We start from the raw sequence: 17346 nt of genomic DNA on the forward strand, positions 1-17346 counted from the left end.
GCTACTGTAAAGCAAAGGACACTGTTGTCAAAACAATAGCCTACAGATTGGGAAAGGATCTTCACCAACCCTGTATCTGAGAGAGGGCTAATATCCAGAATATATAAAAATCTCAAAAAATTGAACACCACCAAACCAAGTAATCCAAATAAAAAATGGGGTGCAGAGCTAAAGAGAGAGTTCTAGAACCCCTGCTCAGACATAGCCCACGGCAGCTCAGTATCCAAGTGGGTTCCCTAGTAAGGTGAACAGGGACTGTCTCTGACATGAACTCATCAGCTGGCTCTTCCCACCCACCCCCGCCCCCGCCCGCAGAGGGAGGAACAGCCTTGCCAGGTCACAGAGTCCTGATGAGCCCTGATAGGCTAGGGTCAGATGGAAATGTAGGAGGACCTCCCCTATCAGTGGACTTAGAGAGAGGCATGGGAGAAGATGAGGGAGGGTGGAATTAGGAGGGAATAAGGAAGGGAGCTACACCTGGGATACAAAATGAATAAAATGTAATTAATGTAAAAACTTTTAAATTAAAAAGAGAGAATTCCCAACAGAGGAATAGCGAATGGCAGAGAAACACATAAAGAAATGTATCTCAGGGAGATACAAAACGTCCCTGAGGTTTCACCTTACACACATGAAAATGGCTAAGATCAAAAACTCAAGTGACAACACATGCTGGAAAGGATGTGGAGAAAGGGGAACCCTCCTCCATTGCTGTTGGGAATGTAAACTTGTACAACCAGTTTGAAATCAATCTGGCGTTTTCTCAGACAATTAGGAATAGTGCTTCCTCAAGACCCAGCTATACCACTCCTAGGCATATATCCAAAAGTTGCTCAAGTACACAACAAGAACATTTGCTCAGTCATGTTTGTAGCATCTTTATTTGTAATAGCCAGAACCTGGAAACAACCCAGATGTCCATCAACAAAGAAATGGATACAGAAATTGTGGTATTTTTTTCACAATGGAATACTGCTCAGCAATCAAAAATGAGGAAACCATGAAATTTACAGGGAAATGGTGGGATCTATAAAAGATCATTCTGAGTGAGGTATCCCAGAAGGAGAAAGACTATACATGGTATATAGTCACTTATATAGACCTATAAGATATATAAACATAATGAAATCTATACACTTAAAGAAGATAAACAAGAAAGAAAACCCGGGATAAGATGATCAATCCTTACTTAGAAAGACAAATGTGGGCATTGGACATAGGAGAAGACAAATAAGAGGACAGGAGCCTACCACAAAGGGCCTCTGAAAGACTCTACCTAGCAATGTATCAAACAGATACTAAGACTCATAACCAAACCTTGGGCAGAGTATAGGGAATCATATAAAAGAAGAGGGAGTTGGTAAAGGGTGGAGAGGATAGGTGCTCCACAAGGACCAAATATATCTGGACACAAGGGGCCTTTTCTGAGACTGATATTCCAACCAAGAACCATGTATGGATATAACCTAGAATCTCTGCTTGGATATAGCCCATGGTAGTTCAGTAACCAAATGGGTTACCCTAGTAAGGGGAGCAGGTACTATTTCTGACATGAACTCAATGGCAGATTGTTTGACCTCCCCACCCCCCAAGGGAGGAGCAGCCCTGCTAGGCCAGAGAGGAGGACTTTGCAGCCAGTCCTGAAGATACTTGATAAAACAGGGTCAGATGAAAGGGGAGGAGGTCCTCCCCTATCAGTGGACTTGGAATGGGGGCAAGGAGGAGATGGGGGAGGGAGGATGGGATTGGGAGGGAATGAGGGAGCTGTATACAGCTGGGATACGGAGTTAATAAAATGTAACTAATAATAAAAATTCTTAAAAAAAGCAAAAAAAAAAAAAAGTCAATCTGATGCCTTCTCAGAAAATTTGGAAGCATGTTAAATCAAGATCCAGCTACACCACTCCTAGGCATCTATCCAAAATAGGCTCAAGAATACAACAAGGACATTTGCTCAACCATGTTTGAGCAATGTTCTATTCTTAATAGCCAGATTCTGTTATTATGTTTTTTTATGTGTCAGTGAAATTGCTGAATATTTGAGTTTGTGGAGATAGTTGAAAGATTCTGCAAAGAATAGATTGTGGGGAATTTGAAAACTATTGAAATAACTACAGTACAATAGACAAAGAGAACAACATATAAATCACATACAACCACCACAAAAAATATAATGCAGAAACAACAAAAATATGTGACAGAAAAATGCTGACCTAATAAGTAACTGGAAACTTACTTTGATTAGTGAAATTATACACTCCATATTTTAGAATTGTAGTCCCTTATGAAAATGATCAGTTAGACTTGAGAGTAGAGAAAGTAAGCAAGAGAGATAACCCCAGTGTACCTGTAGAGCAGTCAGATCCTGTCCACTTGGGATCACAGCTACAAACTCCAGTGTCCACAAGAAATGTTCCGTGTCCTGAGCACTGCTCTTGACATATAGGAATTGGAGTTTCACAGTTGACTCCTCCCCAGCCAGTAGAGCAGTGACATTCTCCTTTGACACAGATGCCATGGCTGGAACACATTGGATCTAAGCAGTCCTCTGAATGGCAAAAACAGAACAAGAGTGTGTGTGAGAGAATAATGCTGATAGAGAACAGGTATGGGATAATGGAACAGAAACACATTGATTTCCTAGTATTGTATCATTGATGTTGCTTTAATACAACAATAAAATGACTTAGGCAAACACCGTGTTTAAATCAGAAGATTACTAACACTTACAAATTTGGTAGAATATGATAAATTTGGAAGAATTGCTGCATGCAATTCTGAACAGTATGTGATACCCCACACACAAATGGGTGGGTGGACCTGTATGGACCCTCAGTAGGAATTTTTCAGATTTTCAATAATACATGAAAGTTTTTTGTTGTTGTTGTTTGTTTTCGATAAGTCATTTTTTTATCCTTTCTGAAATTAGAATCATAATTTTATTTAATGTGTCTACGGGTTTTTATAGAGTTTTTCATTTTGAGGTAACTACTGTTGTATGAAATAATAAAATATACACAAATTTATTACATTTCCATTTGTCTCTGATTCTGCAAGTCTAGAATTTTTTCTTCCTTTTAGAAAAATGTTTTGTGTTTTTTGTTTATTCTTTGTGATATGAGATTGACTTCCAAACTCTTTGTCTTTTTATACAAATAAGACTAAAAGACTTTGTCCTAATGCTGACTGTGCTTTGAGATACATTTGCAGAAATGGGAATACATAAATTCAAACTGTATGAATTTGCAAGTCTGACTTATTTTGGGTGTAGCTTATTAACACAAAAGATCTAACTTAAGCTCTGGTATAACTGGTGTTATTGCTATAATAATTAGTCCAAGATCTCAGGGTCATTAGAGCAATATTTTAATAAATGAGCTTACCATTAAATATAATATTCAAATGTATATTTCATTTGATTCATGATTTAGGGTAAGAGGTAATGGCCAAGATATATATAGACTGATTTTAGAAGGACTCTTTGGTTATGCCAAAGTACAGCAATAATAATAAAGAAAATGCTGATTAATTTATTCTGGCTTATTTATTAACAGACTTATTACATTCAATTAATCTAAGAAATGTTTGTTGTGTCTAGCTTCCTACCTTTCTTTCAGAAATCAAGGCATACCCTTTGCAGTTGAAAGTTAGGACTTGCAGACCTTCCCCAAGGTAGGGGAAGAAGCAAGCCCAACTGCTCCTCCTGTAAATACAGTGTAAGTTTATTGTCCTACTTAATACCTGATGTCTGTGCACTCCTTCTCATAAAGACTAGGCTCAACTAAATTTCGTGATATACAATTCCTGTTAAACTCTGGAAATTTGTGAAAGTCAGAAATCTTTGTTCAGAGGATTCCTCTGAAGGCTTTCTGGGGGCTTTGTAGGCCCCCTCCAATGCAATGGTGTATACAGGTATACATATGTAGGTATGCATATATTTTAAAAAATATTTATTTAATTATTCACTTTACATCCCAGTTGCAGCCCCATCCCTCCTCCCCTCCAAGTATTACCCTCCCTCTCTCTTCCTCCTGTTCACCCATTTCTCAGAAATGAAAAGGGAGCTCCCTTTCTCATCCACCCCAGCTCAGCATGTTGCATCAGGACTGAGCATGTTCTCTTTCCCTGTGTCCTTGCAAGGCAGTTGCACCAGGGTAAAATGATAAAAATGCTAGCACGTGAGTCCATGTTCTATGAAGTCCTCATTTCCCTTACTAGAAGACCCACATGAGGAGGGCACCCTCTAACTAGACTAGTTTCCTAGTAGAGGGAAGAATACATCAACTCAGCCACAAAACTTCTACCCCAAATTTACCCTGTGTATAAGATGTGCAGGAATAAAGATAGAGCAGAGACTGAGGGAATACCCAACAATGTCTGACCCAACCAAAGACCCACTCTATGGGACAGTGCCAACCCCTGACACTATAAAGGATACTTTGCTAAGCTTGCAGAGAGGAGGCTGATAGAATTGTCTTCTGAGGGACTGTATCCATTAGTTCTTCAGAACAGGTGCTGGGACTTAGAACCAAACACTGGGCAAAGCTTGGGGAATCTTGTGGAAAAGTAGGAGGAAAGAAAAAAGGACCTGGAGGTGACAGGGGCTCCACAAGAAGACCAACATAGCCAATTAACCAGGGTCCAGGGGGGCTTGCTGAGATGGAAGCATCAACCAAGGGCCATGCAGGAACTGGACCTAGGCCCCCAACAAAGATGTAACAAATGAGCAGCATAAGCTACCTATGTTTCTTACTCTCTTACTTCAAGCCACCCTTCTTAATGTTCTCATAATGTTCTTTCCCACCTAAAGTCCAGTCATGACTCTTCATTGTTTCCATGGAGGCTCTTTCCTAATAAAGCACATTCTGAAGGGTAATTTTTATCAGCTTCTTTCTTCATGAACTAGAAGTTTTGGTACTAGAGATGTTTACATCATGAAAGTCATACTTAAATCAGAGGAATAAAAACATAGGGCTAGATAAGGAGGTGTGGGGAAAATGGGGTGTTTGTAAGGCCAACGTTGATTGGGAGCAAAGTGCAAAACCATGTGTTCAGTTGAAAAAGAACTGCTGCTACTTGGCTCCAGCTGGTATGGGCTAAGATTCTCTAGACATTCTAGTATTCAAGAGAAGTTAAAAACACTGCTCTTCCATGTATCCCTTCTCTATTTTGAAAATTTGGCAATTAAGTCAGTCAATAAAAATGACAACACTATGTCTGTAAACAAAATCTGTCCATAGCCTGATTTAGCTTATAGATTCTTCATATGTGATACAATAATTAAAATCATTTTTATTCTATTTGTAAAGCTTATGCCACTAAATATGGTGAACATTCTGCCTTGTTATTCTGGTTGTTTTACATATTTTCTTAGAGACCAAGTAAAAGTCTAATTGAAGCTAAACCCCTTATTCATTTGCTTAAGAAATTTAAATCAGAAGTGTCTAATAAATTGGGTTACATTATTTTATGACAAATTGTAGATGTGATATATATCACTCATTGTTAACTCTGTTTCGATACAGCATCTGAATTTTTACTTACATATAGTGATAGTTTGATCATCATTCAAAAAATATTTCTAAGATGTCTTAGGAGCTCCAGTGCCTTATACAGGACCCAATGGAATTCACTGGAACAAACATAGTCTTTGCACCCATACTCTATTGCCACTAAATGGGAGTTGGAAGGCTAAAATCTTGCTTGTTCATGAAGTAGAATGAGATTAAACCTTTTAGAATGTTGTGTCTTAATGAGCAATCTTTAAAAAGCATTTAAAGTGCATTTTCAGCAGCCCCTTTCCTGAACAACAGTTGTGATGAGACCATCTCCCTTGGTAATGGTTTAATATTATTTCTGAAATAAGTCTTATTTGAGGAATGTGGCAAGAAAAAGGTCTGGTTACTAGTAAACTTATTTTCTAATATGTCTGTTTAAATGATAAAACTATAGTCATTTCAAAAATATTTTCTAAAGACTCCTTTGGGGTGAATGTAATACAAAGGCTCTGCTTTGAAACTCATTAGTGGTAAGCTTGATTGTTTTTTAGGCATGGAAGCTTCAGCATGAGGGATATAAAATAAATAAAGAACATAAAGCAATTATAATGGTGGTATTTACAAATCACTCCCACAAAAAACATTTGCAAAATGGCTCCAAATGTGTCTATATCACTATTTGTATTGCATTCTTTAAATGTGATACTTCATTATGCAACATAATGCACTCTGTAATAATGAAAACATATGAATTAACACTTAAGATAATCAATATGAAATTTCTCAAGTTATAATACAGTATTAGAAATTAGGAGAACTACTCAGCAATTAAAAGGAAGGAAATCATGAAATTTGCAGGCAAATGGTGGGATCTAGAAAAGATCAGCCTGAGTGAGGTATCCCAGAAGCAGAAAGACACACACATTATATACTCACTTGTAAGTGGATATTAGTTATATAATATATGATAAACGTACTAAAATCTGTACACCTAAAGAAGCTGAACAAGAAGGAGGACCTGGGTTAAGATGATCAATTCTTATTTAGAAAGACAAATGGGATGGGTATTGGATGTGGGAGAAAACAAGTAACAGGACAGGAGCCTACCACAGAGGGCCTCTGAAAGACTCTACCTAGCAGTGTATCAAAGCAGATACTAAGACTCATAGTCAAACCTTGGGCAGAGTGCAGGGAATCATATGAAAGAAGGGGGATTTAGTAAGACCTAGAGAGGACAGGAGCCCCACATATCTGGGCACAGGTTTTTTTTCTGAGACTGATTCTCCAACCAAGGACCATGCATGGATATAACTTAAAATCCCTGCTCAGACCTAGGCCCTGGCAGCTCAGTATCCAAGTGGGTATTCTAGTAAGAGGAAAAGGGGCTGTCCCTGACATGAACTCAGTGGTGGGCTCTTTGACCATGCCCCCTGAGGGAGGAGCAGCCTTGCTAAGCCACAGAAGAAGACAATGCAGCCAGCCATGATGAGACCAGATAAACTAGGGTGAGATGGAAGGGGAGGAGAACCTCTGCTTTCAGTGGACTTAGAGAATGGCAGGGAAGAGATGAGAGAGGGTGGGTGGGAAGTGGGAGGGAATGAGTGAGGGGGCTACAGTTGGAATACAAAGTGAATAAACTGTAATTAATATAAAAATAAAAGTTTGGAAAAAAGGCAAAAAAAAAATAAATACAATAAAAAAGAAAGGCTGAGGATCTGGCTTGTTTCCATGTATGTGGACCTATCTGCATTGCCCACGTGGCACGCTGGGGTTGGCTACCCAGAGGCTATTTAAGCTGTGGGCTGGCTTTCCCCAGGGTCAGATGATTGTTCAAGGTTCCTGAATAAACTGCATTGAAAAAAAACAAAACAAAACAAAACAAAAAAAAGAAATTAGGAGAAAAGCTATCACTTCTGCATTACCACTTTATAGGTATCATAGAAACAGTCTCGTGTATTCCCTGATACTGTCAGAAGGGACACAGATTCCCTGACCTGAAACCTTTGCTCCTGTGTACCAAGGGCATGTTGAACATCTTTTGCTTTCAAAGATTGCTTGTATCTCTACTGGTATTAGAGAATGACACTATAGAAAATCCAGTGAGAGAAAATCCTGAAGCAATATATTAAAATGGGGCTCTGACCTTCCTCACATATTTCTCCTTTGTATCCTGGAACACAGATGCAGACTCCCATGATGCAGGTACCATGGCCAAAGCAGGTTGGGTCGATGCACTGTTCTTCTGGAACATCACACTCAGGTCCCTTCCAGCCATTCCTGCAGACACAGTGGCCTTTCTCATACTCTCCATTTCCACCACACAGCACAGGGCATGAATCTAAAGGTTGGAAAATAAAATTGTACTGTTTTTATGATCCTTTCAAAAATCTTCCAAGAATAATTCTATACTGATTCACTTCTGGCAAAAGTCATATTTTTGTTTTTCTCTTTATTAAATAGTCCGGTGATCATGATTACAGACAGAATTATCCTCTTATAGAACTTCAGTAAAGATAAATTATGAAGATTTCCTCAATGTAGAATAAATACTTGCTTTTAATTTATCATAATGTCAAATTATTATCACCGATACTATTTTAAACTAAGAGTTTTGTTGTGTCAATAGTTTTTACTTCCTTAAATACATATATACTACCTTTTGGAAGTAAAATATTCATTAAAAACTAATAAATGGGACATTATTCATGTGAAAAAGTTTTTGTAAAGGCTGTACAAACAGTGGAGAACCCCTTCTACAGACTTTTATTAGGATAACTAGTCTGTTTTGCCACTGTGTGTATTCATTTTAAATCTCTAAGATTTTTGAAGGCACTGCCCACATCTGCTTTTCTTATAGGTCTTTTAGAATACAAAACCATTCTCCTCCATATCACAAAATCTGTTATGGTACAGGGAACCTAGCAACTGCTCTGGAACTCTGTTGAAAGGAATTTAATCCAAATAACAGTTTTTTTTTTCTCCTAAGAAACCTGAAATTAAGTTAGCACGCCAGAAACTTTAGGATCCACACTGAAAATGAACAAGAAACATCTATAAAATGATCACTCCAATCCTCGAAAAAGCATGGTTCAATTTTTCTAAAACTCAAGAATTAAACTATGTGCAAATACATAAATCAATAAAGATTGCTAAATTTAACTTTTGAATTATTTCTTACTTTTTAAACCACATATCCATTTTGTGATTCACCACAACTTTCAGTTATGAAGGTCTTTCCAAATACTAACTTCGTCTTCTTTTAAACTCAGACTGTTATGAATTACTTTGTACATGAAATATAAGCAATATATTGTAGTTGACGCAGATGACCTAGGCTCAAATCTGAACTGTTACCTAACTTGAGCTATTTCCTTAACCATTCACCCTGAGGGTTCTTTCTTTGCTTGTAAGATGGGGATATAGCAGACCTACTTCATGGGAAAGTTGTAGGAAAGAGGAATTAGAAGAGGAAATGAGAAGTTTTTAGAATGCCCCTTGCATGTGAAGTGCTCACATTTTGGTGACAACTGTTGTAAAGCACTGCTGGTTTTGCTGATATGACTATTGGTATTATCACTACTATTGTTCATAATAGTGCATTCTCCAATGACATTCCTTTAAAATAGCAGTTCTCAACTTATGGGTCATTACCCTTTTGGGAATCAAATGACAATTACCTATGATGATCAGAAAACACAGATATTCACATTATAATTCATAGCATAGAAAAATCATAGTTATGAAGTAGCAATGAAATAATTTTAGTTTTGGTCATCGCCACCATGAGGTACTGCATTAAAAGACTGTTTCATTAGGAAGGTTGAGAACCACTGCTCTAAAACATTTCTGGATCATCCACCCATGGCTACCTTTAAAAACAGAATCAAACGTGGGGCTCTTCCTGCTCCTCATATGATAACATACCTCTAACACAGTCAGAATCATAGAACATTACCTCTAGCACAGTCAGGTCCAAGGAATCCTGGGAAACAATGACAATGTCCAGAGATACATTCTCCATTCCCATTACAATTTGTTGAACAGTCATCCATTATTTCTATTAATAGAAAAGAAGACAAAAAGTGAGCCCATATCCAGGCTAGAGACAAGTTATTTTAAAAGTTACAAAAAACCTTTGTCTATATTAATTTTGTCCTCTGCTGTCTGCAAAGCACTTAATGCTCAAAATTAGATGGCAAAGACTTCTGCATGATGTCATATGCAGTAGATTATTAAACATAGTTCTCAATTTGGCAAATTGACCTTTCAAGAAAAGAATAAAAACCAACTCATCTTTAAAGTGCATAAAGGGTCTACATAAATTGTGTTCTTAAGAGGCATTCATGATAAAACTAAAACGGAATTATAAGACATTTCTGAAAAGCAAAGCATACTTTAAGATGTAACTCAGAAGACAAAGACTGCTGTTTATTTTTCACATTTATGTTGTAGCAATAATGTTTCTTTTCTAGTAACATGGACTATTTAATAAACTATCTTGACAGGTTAAATATGATAACCAGTAGTTCATTTTTATTAATAAGTGATAATGAAATGCTTTTTAGGTAAGTGATGATATTAAATTCACCACCACTAAAAGCATTTGAACCTAAATATTTTGTGAAAAAAATGCTTTATTGACTATAAATACCTATCAGTTTCCTGCTTCAAATTTTTTTTCAATCAATTCTTACAAAATAGTTTTTGAGAAAATTGAAAAGGCTTTGAAGGTACCCAAAAAGTTGTACAGAAAATAACTTTGATAAAATTTATATAACTTCTTTGGAAAAAAAAAAAACTGTTTTACAATTGTTAATCTTTGAGGATAACTTTAATTTTTTTATAGTTTACAATTATATTTGAGCATAATAATGATTGACTCATGGGTCTATAAAAGATCATGTTCTCAGAGGAGGACTTTGCAGCCAGTCCTGAAGACACCTGATAGACCAGTATCAGATGTAAGGGGAGGAGGTTCTCCCTTATCAGCAGATTTGGAAAGGGGCAGGGAGGTGGGAGGGTAGGATTGGGAGAGAAAGAGGGAGTGGGGTACAGCAGGGATACAAAGTTAATAAACTGTAACTAATATTAAAAAAAATTAAAAAACTTTTTTATTAGCGATATTAACTTCAGAGTACCATTTGGAAGCATCTTTGTATTTAAAAAAAAAGATCGTGTTCTAAGTGTGTCATTCTTGCTAGTAGTTTTTATTGTTTTATTGCATAGGATACTTAACAATTTTTTATTATTATCATTTATTACATTTTATTCAATTTGTATCCTGGCTGTTGCCCCTCCCTCTTCTCCTCCCAATCATAGCCTACTCTTCCTATGCCCCTCCCCTAGTTCACTGAAAACTGAGCCCTGGAAGCCCAGAAGAGAATGATACCCCAACCAAGGACCATGAATAGAGAGGACCTATAACCCCTATACAGATGTAGCCCATGGCAGCTCAGTGTCCAAGTGGAATTCCCTAGTAAGGGGAACAGGGGCTGTCACTGATATGAACTCAGTGGCTGGCTATTTTATCACCTCCCTCTGGGGGGCAACTTTTCCAGGCCACAGAGGTGGACAAAGCAAAGAGTGCTGATGAGAACTGATAGGCTGCGGTCCAATTGTATAGACACTTTTTATTCTTTTTTAAAGAAGAAATTAAAGTTATATGGGTATGGAGAGGGAGAAGATCTGGGCGGACTTGGGGGAGGGAGAAATGCGATCAAAATAGATATAAAGTTAAACACTATTTAAAATGACAAAAACATACATTTCTATACTTAGTTATTTGACCTCAGAGAGTTTCCCTTCCTTCCTTCTTTCCTTCCTTCTTTCTTTCCTTCTTTCCTTCCTTCTTTCTTTCCTTCCTTCCTTCCTTCCTTCCTTCCTTCCTTCCTTCCTTCCTTCTTTCCTTCCTTCCTTCCTTCTTTCCTTCCTGTCTTTCTTTCTTTCTTTCTTTCTTTCTTTCTTTCTTTCTTTCTTTCTTTCTTTCTTTCTTTCTTTCTTTCTTTCTTTCTTTCTTTCTTTCTCTCCAAGTGTAATTTCCATCAATATACAATTTACCAAACACCCTAGGTGTATTTGCAGGTACTCCCACATTGAAGCATAAAGAACAGTCTACTTTAATGGGTTTACTACATAATTACAGGGCCTGCCACTTATGTGTTAGAGCTTTTCCCTGGGAAGAATAAGGACAAGGAAATGAAAATGATTTTAAGCCCATTTTAGAGAATTTTTTAAAGTTTGGAATGGATTGCATGGATTCCGAATGGCACAACCTTTGTTTTTGAAATATATAAGCTCCCTTTCACTGTCACTAAGACAAGGCATAAAACATAAAAAGTAATGTTTATGCTGTAGGGCAAATGACTTTTGGTTATTTGGGGAAGTTTACTTGAACTTAAATTTTGTTGTTATTTTTTCCATTTTATTTTGTGTATGAGTGTTTTACCTGCATGTGTGAATTTATATCATCTGTGTACTTTATGTCTTTGGAAGCCAAAAGAGGGTCTGTCCCAGAACTGGGGTTATGGGTGCTGGGAATTGAACCCCATTCTTCTGCAAGAGCAACAAGTACCCTTAATCACTAGGCCATCTCTCCAGCCCCGGTGAACTTTCTTTAAGGAAACAGGGAGGTAATGGTATCTGTTGCTTCTAATATTAAACAAGTAGGAAAGTAAACAATACTGGCTTGCATGTGAAAAGGTAAATATTTTGTTTCATATGGGACTGATGGCCTGATATCTGGATGAGTATCTGAAAGGTTAAATTCCTTTGGGGATAAAAATAAGGTAAAGGTAAAATACCACAAGCATGATTCTGGGTCTACTAGTTTTTACAGATTAGTAGCTTAGTTAGTGTTTATAGTTTGAAATGAGGGGTTAAGTTAAAAGGAAGAGAGAAAATGTTCATAAATATTTTATATCTTCTAATTTCTCTAAATAAGTCTGTTATACTTTTTCCTTATTTATTTATTTACTTATTTATTATTTCTTACAATTCATTCATTTTGTATCCCTGCTGTAGCCCCCTCCCTCATCTCCTCCCAGTCTCACCCTCCCTCCCTTTTCTACCCCTATTCCCTCTTCCCTAGTCCACTGATAGGGGAGGTCCTCCTCCCCTTCTATATGACCATAGCCTATCAGGTCTCATCAGGACTGGCTGCATTGTCTTCCTCTGTGGCTAAGCAAGGCTGCACCACGCAGGGGGAGGTGATCAAAGAGCTGGCCACTGACTTTACACCAGAGACAGCCCCTGCTCCCCTTACTAGAGAAACTTTTTGGAGTCTGAGCTGCCTATGTACTCCATCTGAGTAGGGGTTCTAGGTCCTCTCCATGCATGGTCCTTGGCTGGGGTATCAATCTCTGCAGGGCCACCTGGGTCAGATATTTTGGCTGTTGGTCTCCTTGTAGAGCTGCTGTCCCCTCCATGTCTTTTTATCTTCCCCTTCTTTCATATGATTTCCTGAACTCTGCTCAAAGTTTGGCTATGAGTCTCAGCATATACTTTGATACCTGGATCAGTAAAGTCTTTGAGAGGCCCTCTCTAGGAGGCTTTTGTCCTGTCTGTTATCTGTTATAATTTAATAGTAACCATATCCTCAAATTTGTGTTTTGTTTTTTTTTTTTTCATTGTAGTGAATTCTCAGTATACACTATTAGTTATAAAATAATGATGTGACAAAAAATGCATTTTTAAATTTATTATGTATTCTGAAAATGTAACATCAATGGAGTTTGTCTCCATATGATTTTTATTGCTTTTCTAATTACTTTAGCAAAAAAAAAATAATGTAATAATTTTATGGCAAGAGTACTGTTTTCTACTCTCTCAAGGTCTTCAGCATCATGTAAAAATAGAACATAATTGTTATCAAGAGCAGATGGTCTATCTATTAACAGTCCACACATCTTCCTAAACATATGGCTGAACAGGTTAACTAAAGGATAAAGTGGCTGAGAGCTGTATAGAAAACTGACAGCTGTAAAAGAGTTTCCCTTCTTTTAAAAGACATGTATTTTATGAAAATTCAAAGAATACAATGCTGTGTCTACAAACTGTTTACCCACAAGGACTTCCAAAATGCTAAAGAGCTTAGGTTTATTCACACAAAGGGTCAAGGGAATGAGTTTACTGAGAAAACATGACAAAAGACTGAGATGTTTCAGACTAAAGAGAGTGATGGTAAATAAAGTGTGTATAGGCATTGTATTTAGAAAGAACACATTTTAAAAGGCCATGTGCACACTGAAAAGCTATTCGATTATCAGACCGAAAGACACCTGAAGAAAAGGGGGGATGGGCTTGGAATGGCTCAAGTTATTGTTCTCAGTATTATTCTCCAAGTATTCTTAATTTGTATTTGAAGCCTTAGAGCTTCTAGAAACAATTGTTTCTAAAGAAATGTGTTGATGCCTGTCTTTCTACTTTAAGAGGTATCTGTTTGTTTCTAGTTTACAATCAAACCAATTACCAGGGTCTTTATTTCATACCTCTCTCTCTCACTGTCGATAGAACCTGTTAGATAATTGCCCTGTCATCAAAATACACACCCAATTTATTTTTATCTTACATTTTATGCTTTTTGATAGATAGGTCCTTCTCACTGGTTTGACAAAATTGGCTTTGAATTCCCATTTTAGCTTAGGTTGGCCATGAACTCACAAACATACATGCTATGTCACTGACATTATAGGAGCAAGCTGTTGGGCACTGCTTAAGAGGAAACTTTTGCTTATAAATTTTCTCTCTGACCATGTTCATTTATATAGCTTTTCAAACAATATTATCCAGAGAATACTTTTTTGCTAAGAACATAAAGAGGACTTCATGACAAGTGTTTTAGAATATCAGCAAATACTGGACAGCGTAAAAATTTCTTAACCAATATTTTTAAAACAAGAACAAAAATAAAATGTTACTCACAGTGACATTTATTGAATAATGAGTTTAAGGTAGAAAGAACAGTATGAGTAATGAAATACTTTCACCACCAGTGTCTTTCTAGAGCTATACTGTGGATTCAAATAACAGCCAAGCAGCTTACCAATTGCTGTAGTTAGCACAAATACTTGCTCCATCTTTTTTCCATCATTGTAAAATGCCAGATACCAAGGTCCTTGGTCCATATACTCTATGAAACCTGTCTCCTGAAGTGAGGTTAAGATAAGATTCCTTGGGGAGTGTTGGAGGTCATCAGAGCTCTTAGAGTCCTGTTTTACGAGTTGTTTGCCATCCATTAATTTCACAAAATCAAACTGGAACAAATATAAACACAAATATTAGATTGAACTATTTTTTACTTCTGGACTTATAACCACCTATAACTTACATTGACCTATTATTAAATATGTATTTCTTTGCTTTGGTAGTTGGCAATTTTGAGTATTATGAGTGAGATTTTGACATTTTATCAAGGAATCTATATAAGAGAAAATACTTGATAGTGTAATCTGTTCAGAAATGTGACATTGTTAACAAGTTTAAAAGCTTTTAAAGCTTTAGAAAAATAAGTGAAAGATTATAATGACAATATTTATTGCAGTTTATTACCTTTGTGGGTATATATTTAAATATTCAAAGGTTACCTTCCTCCAGTCATTTGGTAAACATGGTTTTCTATTTTTTCCATTATTATTATTATTATTATTATTCTTATTATTATTTTACAATGTGTTCATTTTGTATCTTGTCTGTAGCCCCCTCCCTTATTTCCTTCCAGTCCCAGCCTCCTTCCCTCTTCTCCCTCTATGCCCCTCTCCTTGTCCATTGGTAGGAGAAGTCCTCCTCCCCTACTATCTGACTCTAGCCTATCAGGTCTCATGAGGACTGTCTGGATCTTCTTTCTCTACACATTGTTTTATATGTTACTATGTTTTGTGAGTCACATTTGAATGGCATTTTTACTATATTTGACTTGGTCAGAAGATAAAGTTTTGACTCTAGCCATCACTGTTGGGAGACAGTGTTTAATTCTTTTCAATTGTATCTTAGATAGACCAGTGTTACTAATGGATTAATGCAGAAAAAATAAAAATATGGTATCCATTTATAAATAGGCTATGGAAACTGCAGAGGTTTTGCATGTTTGAATCCTTTTGAATGATTGCTTATAGAAAAATTATATATATATATATATATATACACACACACACTATACAACTATACACCTTCTGGTTGAACTGCATTCCATTACTGAGATAATAGCAAAAGTATGGACTCTAGAACTAAGCTAATTAAGATGAGAAGGCTGGGAAACTCATGACCTTTTTCTGGGAAGCAGAGATCAAGTTTAAAGAATGTTTTCTTAAACTATCTTTTCTTATTATGCTTTGTTAAGTGCTATTCTTTAATTTTACTTGCTGTGTTTTCATTAAAGTGTGATTAGTATTGATATCTCTTTGTTGCAAAGATTTTTTGCCTTCATTTTTGAATCCTACAATATTCACAAATCACAACATCTGAACTGTGAATTGTTTGATATAGTACCCTTAAAAGGATTTAAGAAAATACCTATTATATCAAATACCTGAGTGTGTGTAGGTGGAATGTTTCTTCTTCCATAAATTCCCAGCAGAGAGTCCTTGGCTAAAGAAATATTGAATTTCATATATATAGGATGGTGGATAGTAATCTGGAAACGCCAGAATAGGCCGGGTGGAATGGTCTGCATGACCTGTGCTCCAATGTCAACTTCTCCAGTGTCAATTGCTCTTCCCTTCTGAAACACTGGTTTTAAAAAGAGATAATTATACATATTATTAATCTTAATTTTTAAAGCAATGCTTTTTAGCTTTTTAAGAACAAATATATCAAAACCACCTACTCAACATTTCTTCCTCCCTGTATCTTTCAAGCTATTCCTCAAATTAAATATCTTCTAATGGGACTTTTAAAAAATTATTTATTCACTTTACATCCCAAACAGACCTCCCTCTTCCTCTCCTCTCACACCCACTCTCTCACTTTCTTTCCTCTTTCTCCCTTCCCTTCTTCTCAGAAAAGGGAGCCCCCTTTTACCTACCAGCCCCTGCACATCCAGTCACACACACACACACACACACACACACACACACACACACACATGATCATTATATAATTATTCAATAACTCAATGGATGAATGAGTCATAAAATGGAAATTAAGGGTCTTGGCATTGAACATAAGTCTTAGAAGAAGCAGAATATTTCAATATAGCTATGTAAAATATGTAAGGACGTGGCAAGGAAGCTTGCACTAATACACAATGAGATGAAATTTTGATCTGAAGGCTGTAGGATATGCATATATAAAGAATAGTTCTAGACAGGATTGGAGAGAAATGATGACATATTGTCTATATTGTCTTGAGAAGCAGTCAAAAGGATTTGATTAGTAAAGATAACTCAGAATAGTAATAATATCTGAGAAAGTCATAAGGTGTGGGGTGGGTGAGCTGTGTGAACAGGGTAGCCAGCTGGAGCAAGAGTAGGGTTGAGACATATCCAAATCTCAAAAATTTTGTCTTGAGACCTGCAAGAGTAGGATCATTTCTCCCTTGTTCTGGGCCTGCATGTCATGGTGCAAGTAGCCTTGCAACCTCCACCTCTGTCACATCTGAGGTAGTCCTGTTTTAGGTTAAACTTCCTCTCTCCTTATAAAAACATATCCAGCAAACACCTGGAATTCCTTTTTATGCAAATGAAGCACTTCCAGAGACTTGGTTCCAGCCAATGATGTACACTCTTCCCCCAAACCTCTACCCATTCCACAAGGTTTATATAGCTCTTGTTTTGTTTCACTGAAAAGTGTCTCCAGAGAAGGCTGTTTCTTTAGCATTCTTGCTGACTGTGATCATGTCTGCACCTACCCATCA

The 17346-nt window shown here is 36.8% G+C and overlaps 1 protein-coding gene across 1 annotated transcript in view; it reads right to left on the bottom strand.

Moving 5' to 3' along the window:
• Positions 1 to 17346, bottom strand: part of Tenm1 (teneurin transmembrane protein 1) — a 1125448-nt gene that overhangs the window by 329288 nt on the left and 778814 nt on the right. Inside the window, exons 8-12 of the mRNA XM_060375702.1 lie at positions 16021 to 16220; positions 14539 to 14749; positions 9454 to 9555; positions 7642 to 7836; positions 2348 to 2548 (exon numbers count right to left, since the gene is read on the bottom strand). Coding sequence (XP_060231685.1) covers positions 2348 to 2548; positions 7642 to 7836; positions 9454 to 9555; positions 14539 to 14749; positions 16021 to 16220 — 909 coding nt within the window. The remainder of the gene's footprint in view (positions 1 to 2347; positions 2549 to 7641; positions 7837 to 9453; positions 9556 to 14538; positions 14750 to 16020; positions 16221 to 17346) is intronic.

The sequence above is a fragment of the Meriones unguiculatus genome, chromosome X (genome assembly GCF_030254825.1).
Source record: "Meriones unguiculatus strain TT.TT164.6M chromosome X, Bangor_MerUng_6.1, whole genome shotgun sequence".
NCBI lineage: Eukaryota > Metazoa > Chordata > Mammalia > Rodentia > Muridae > Meriones > Meriones unguiculatus.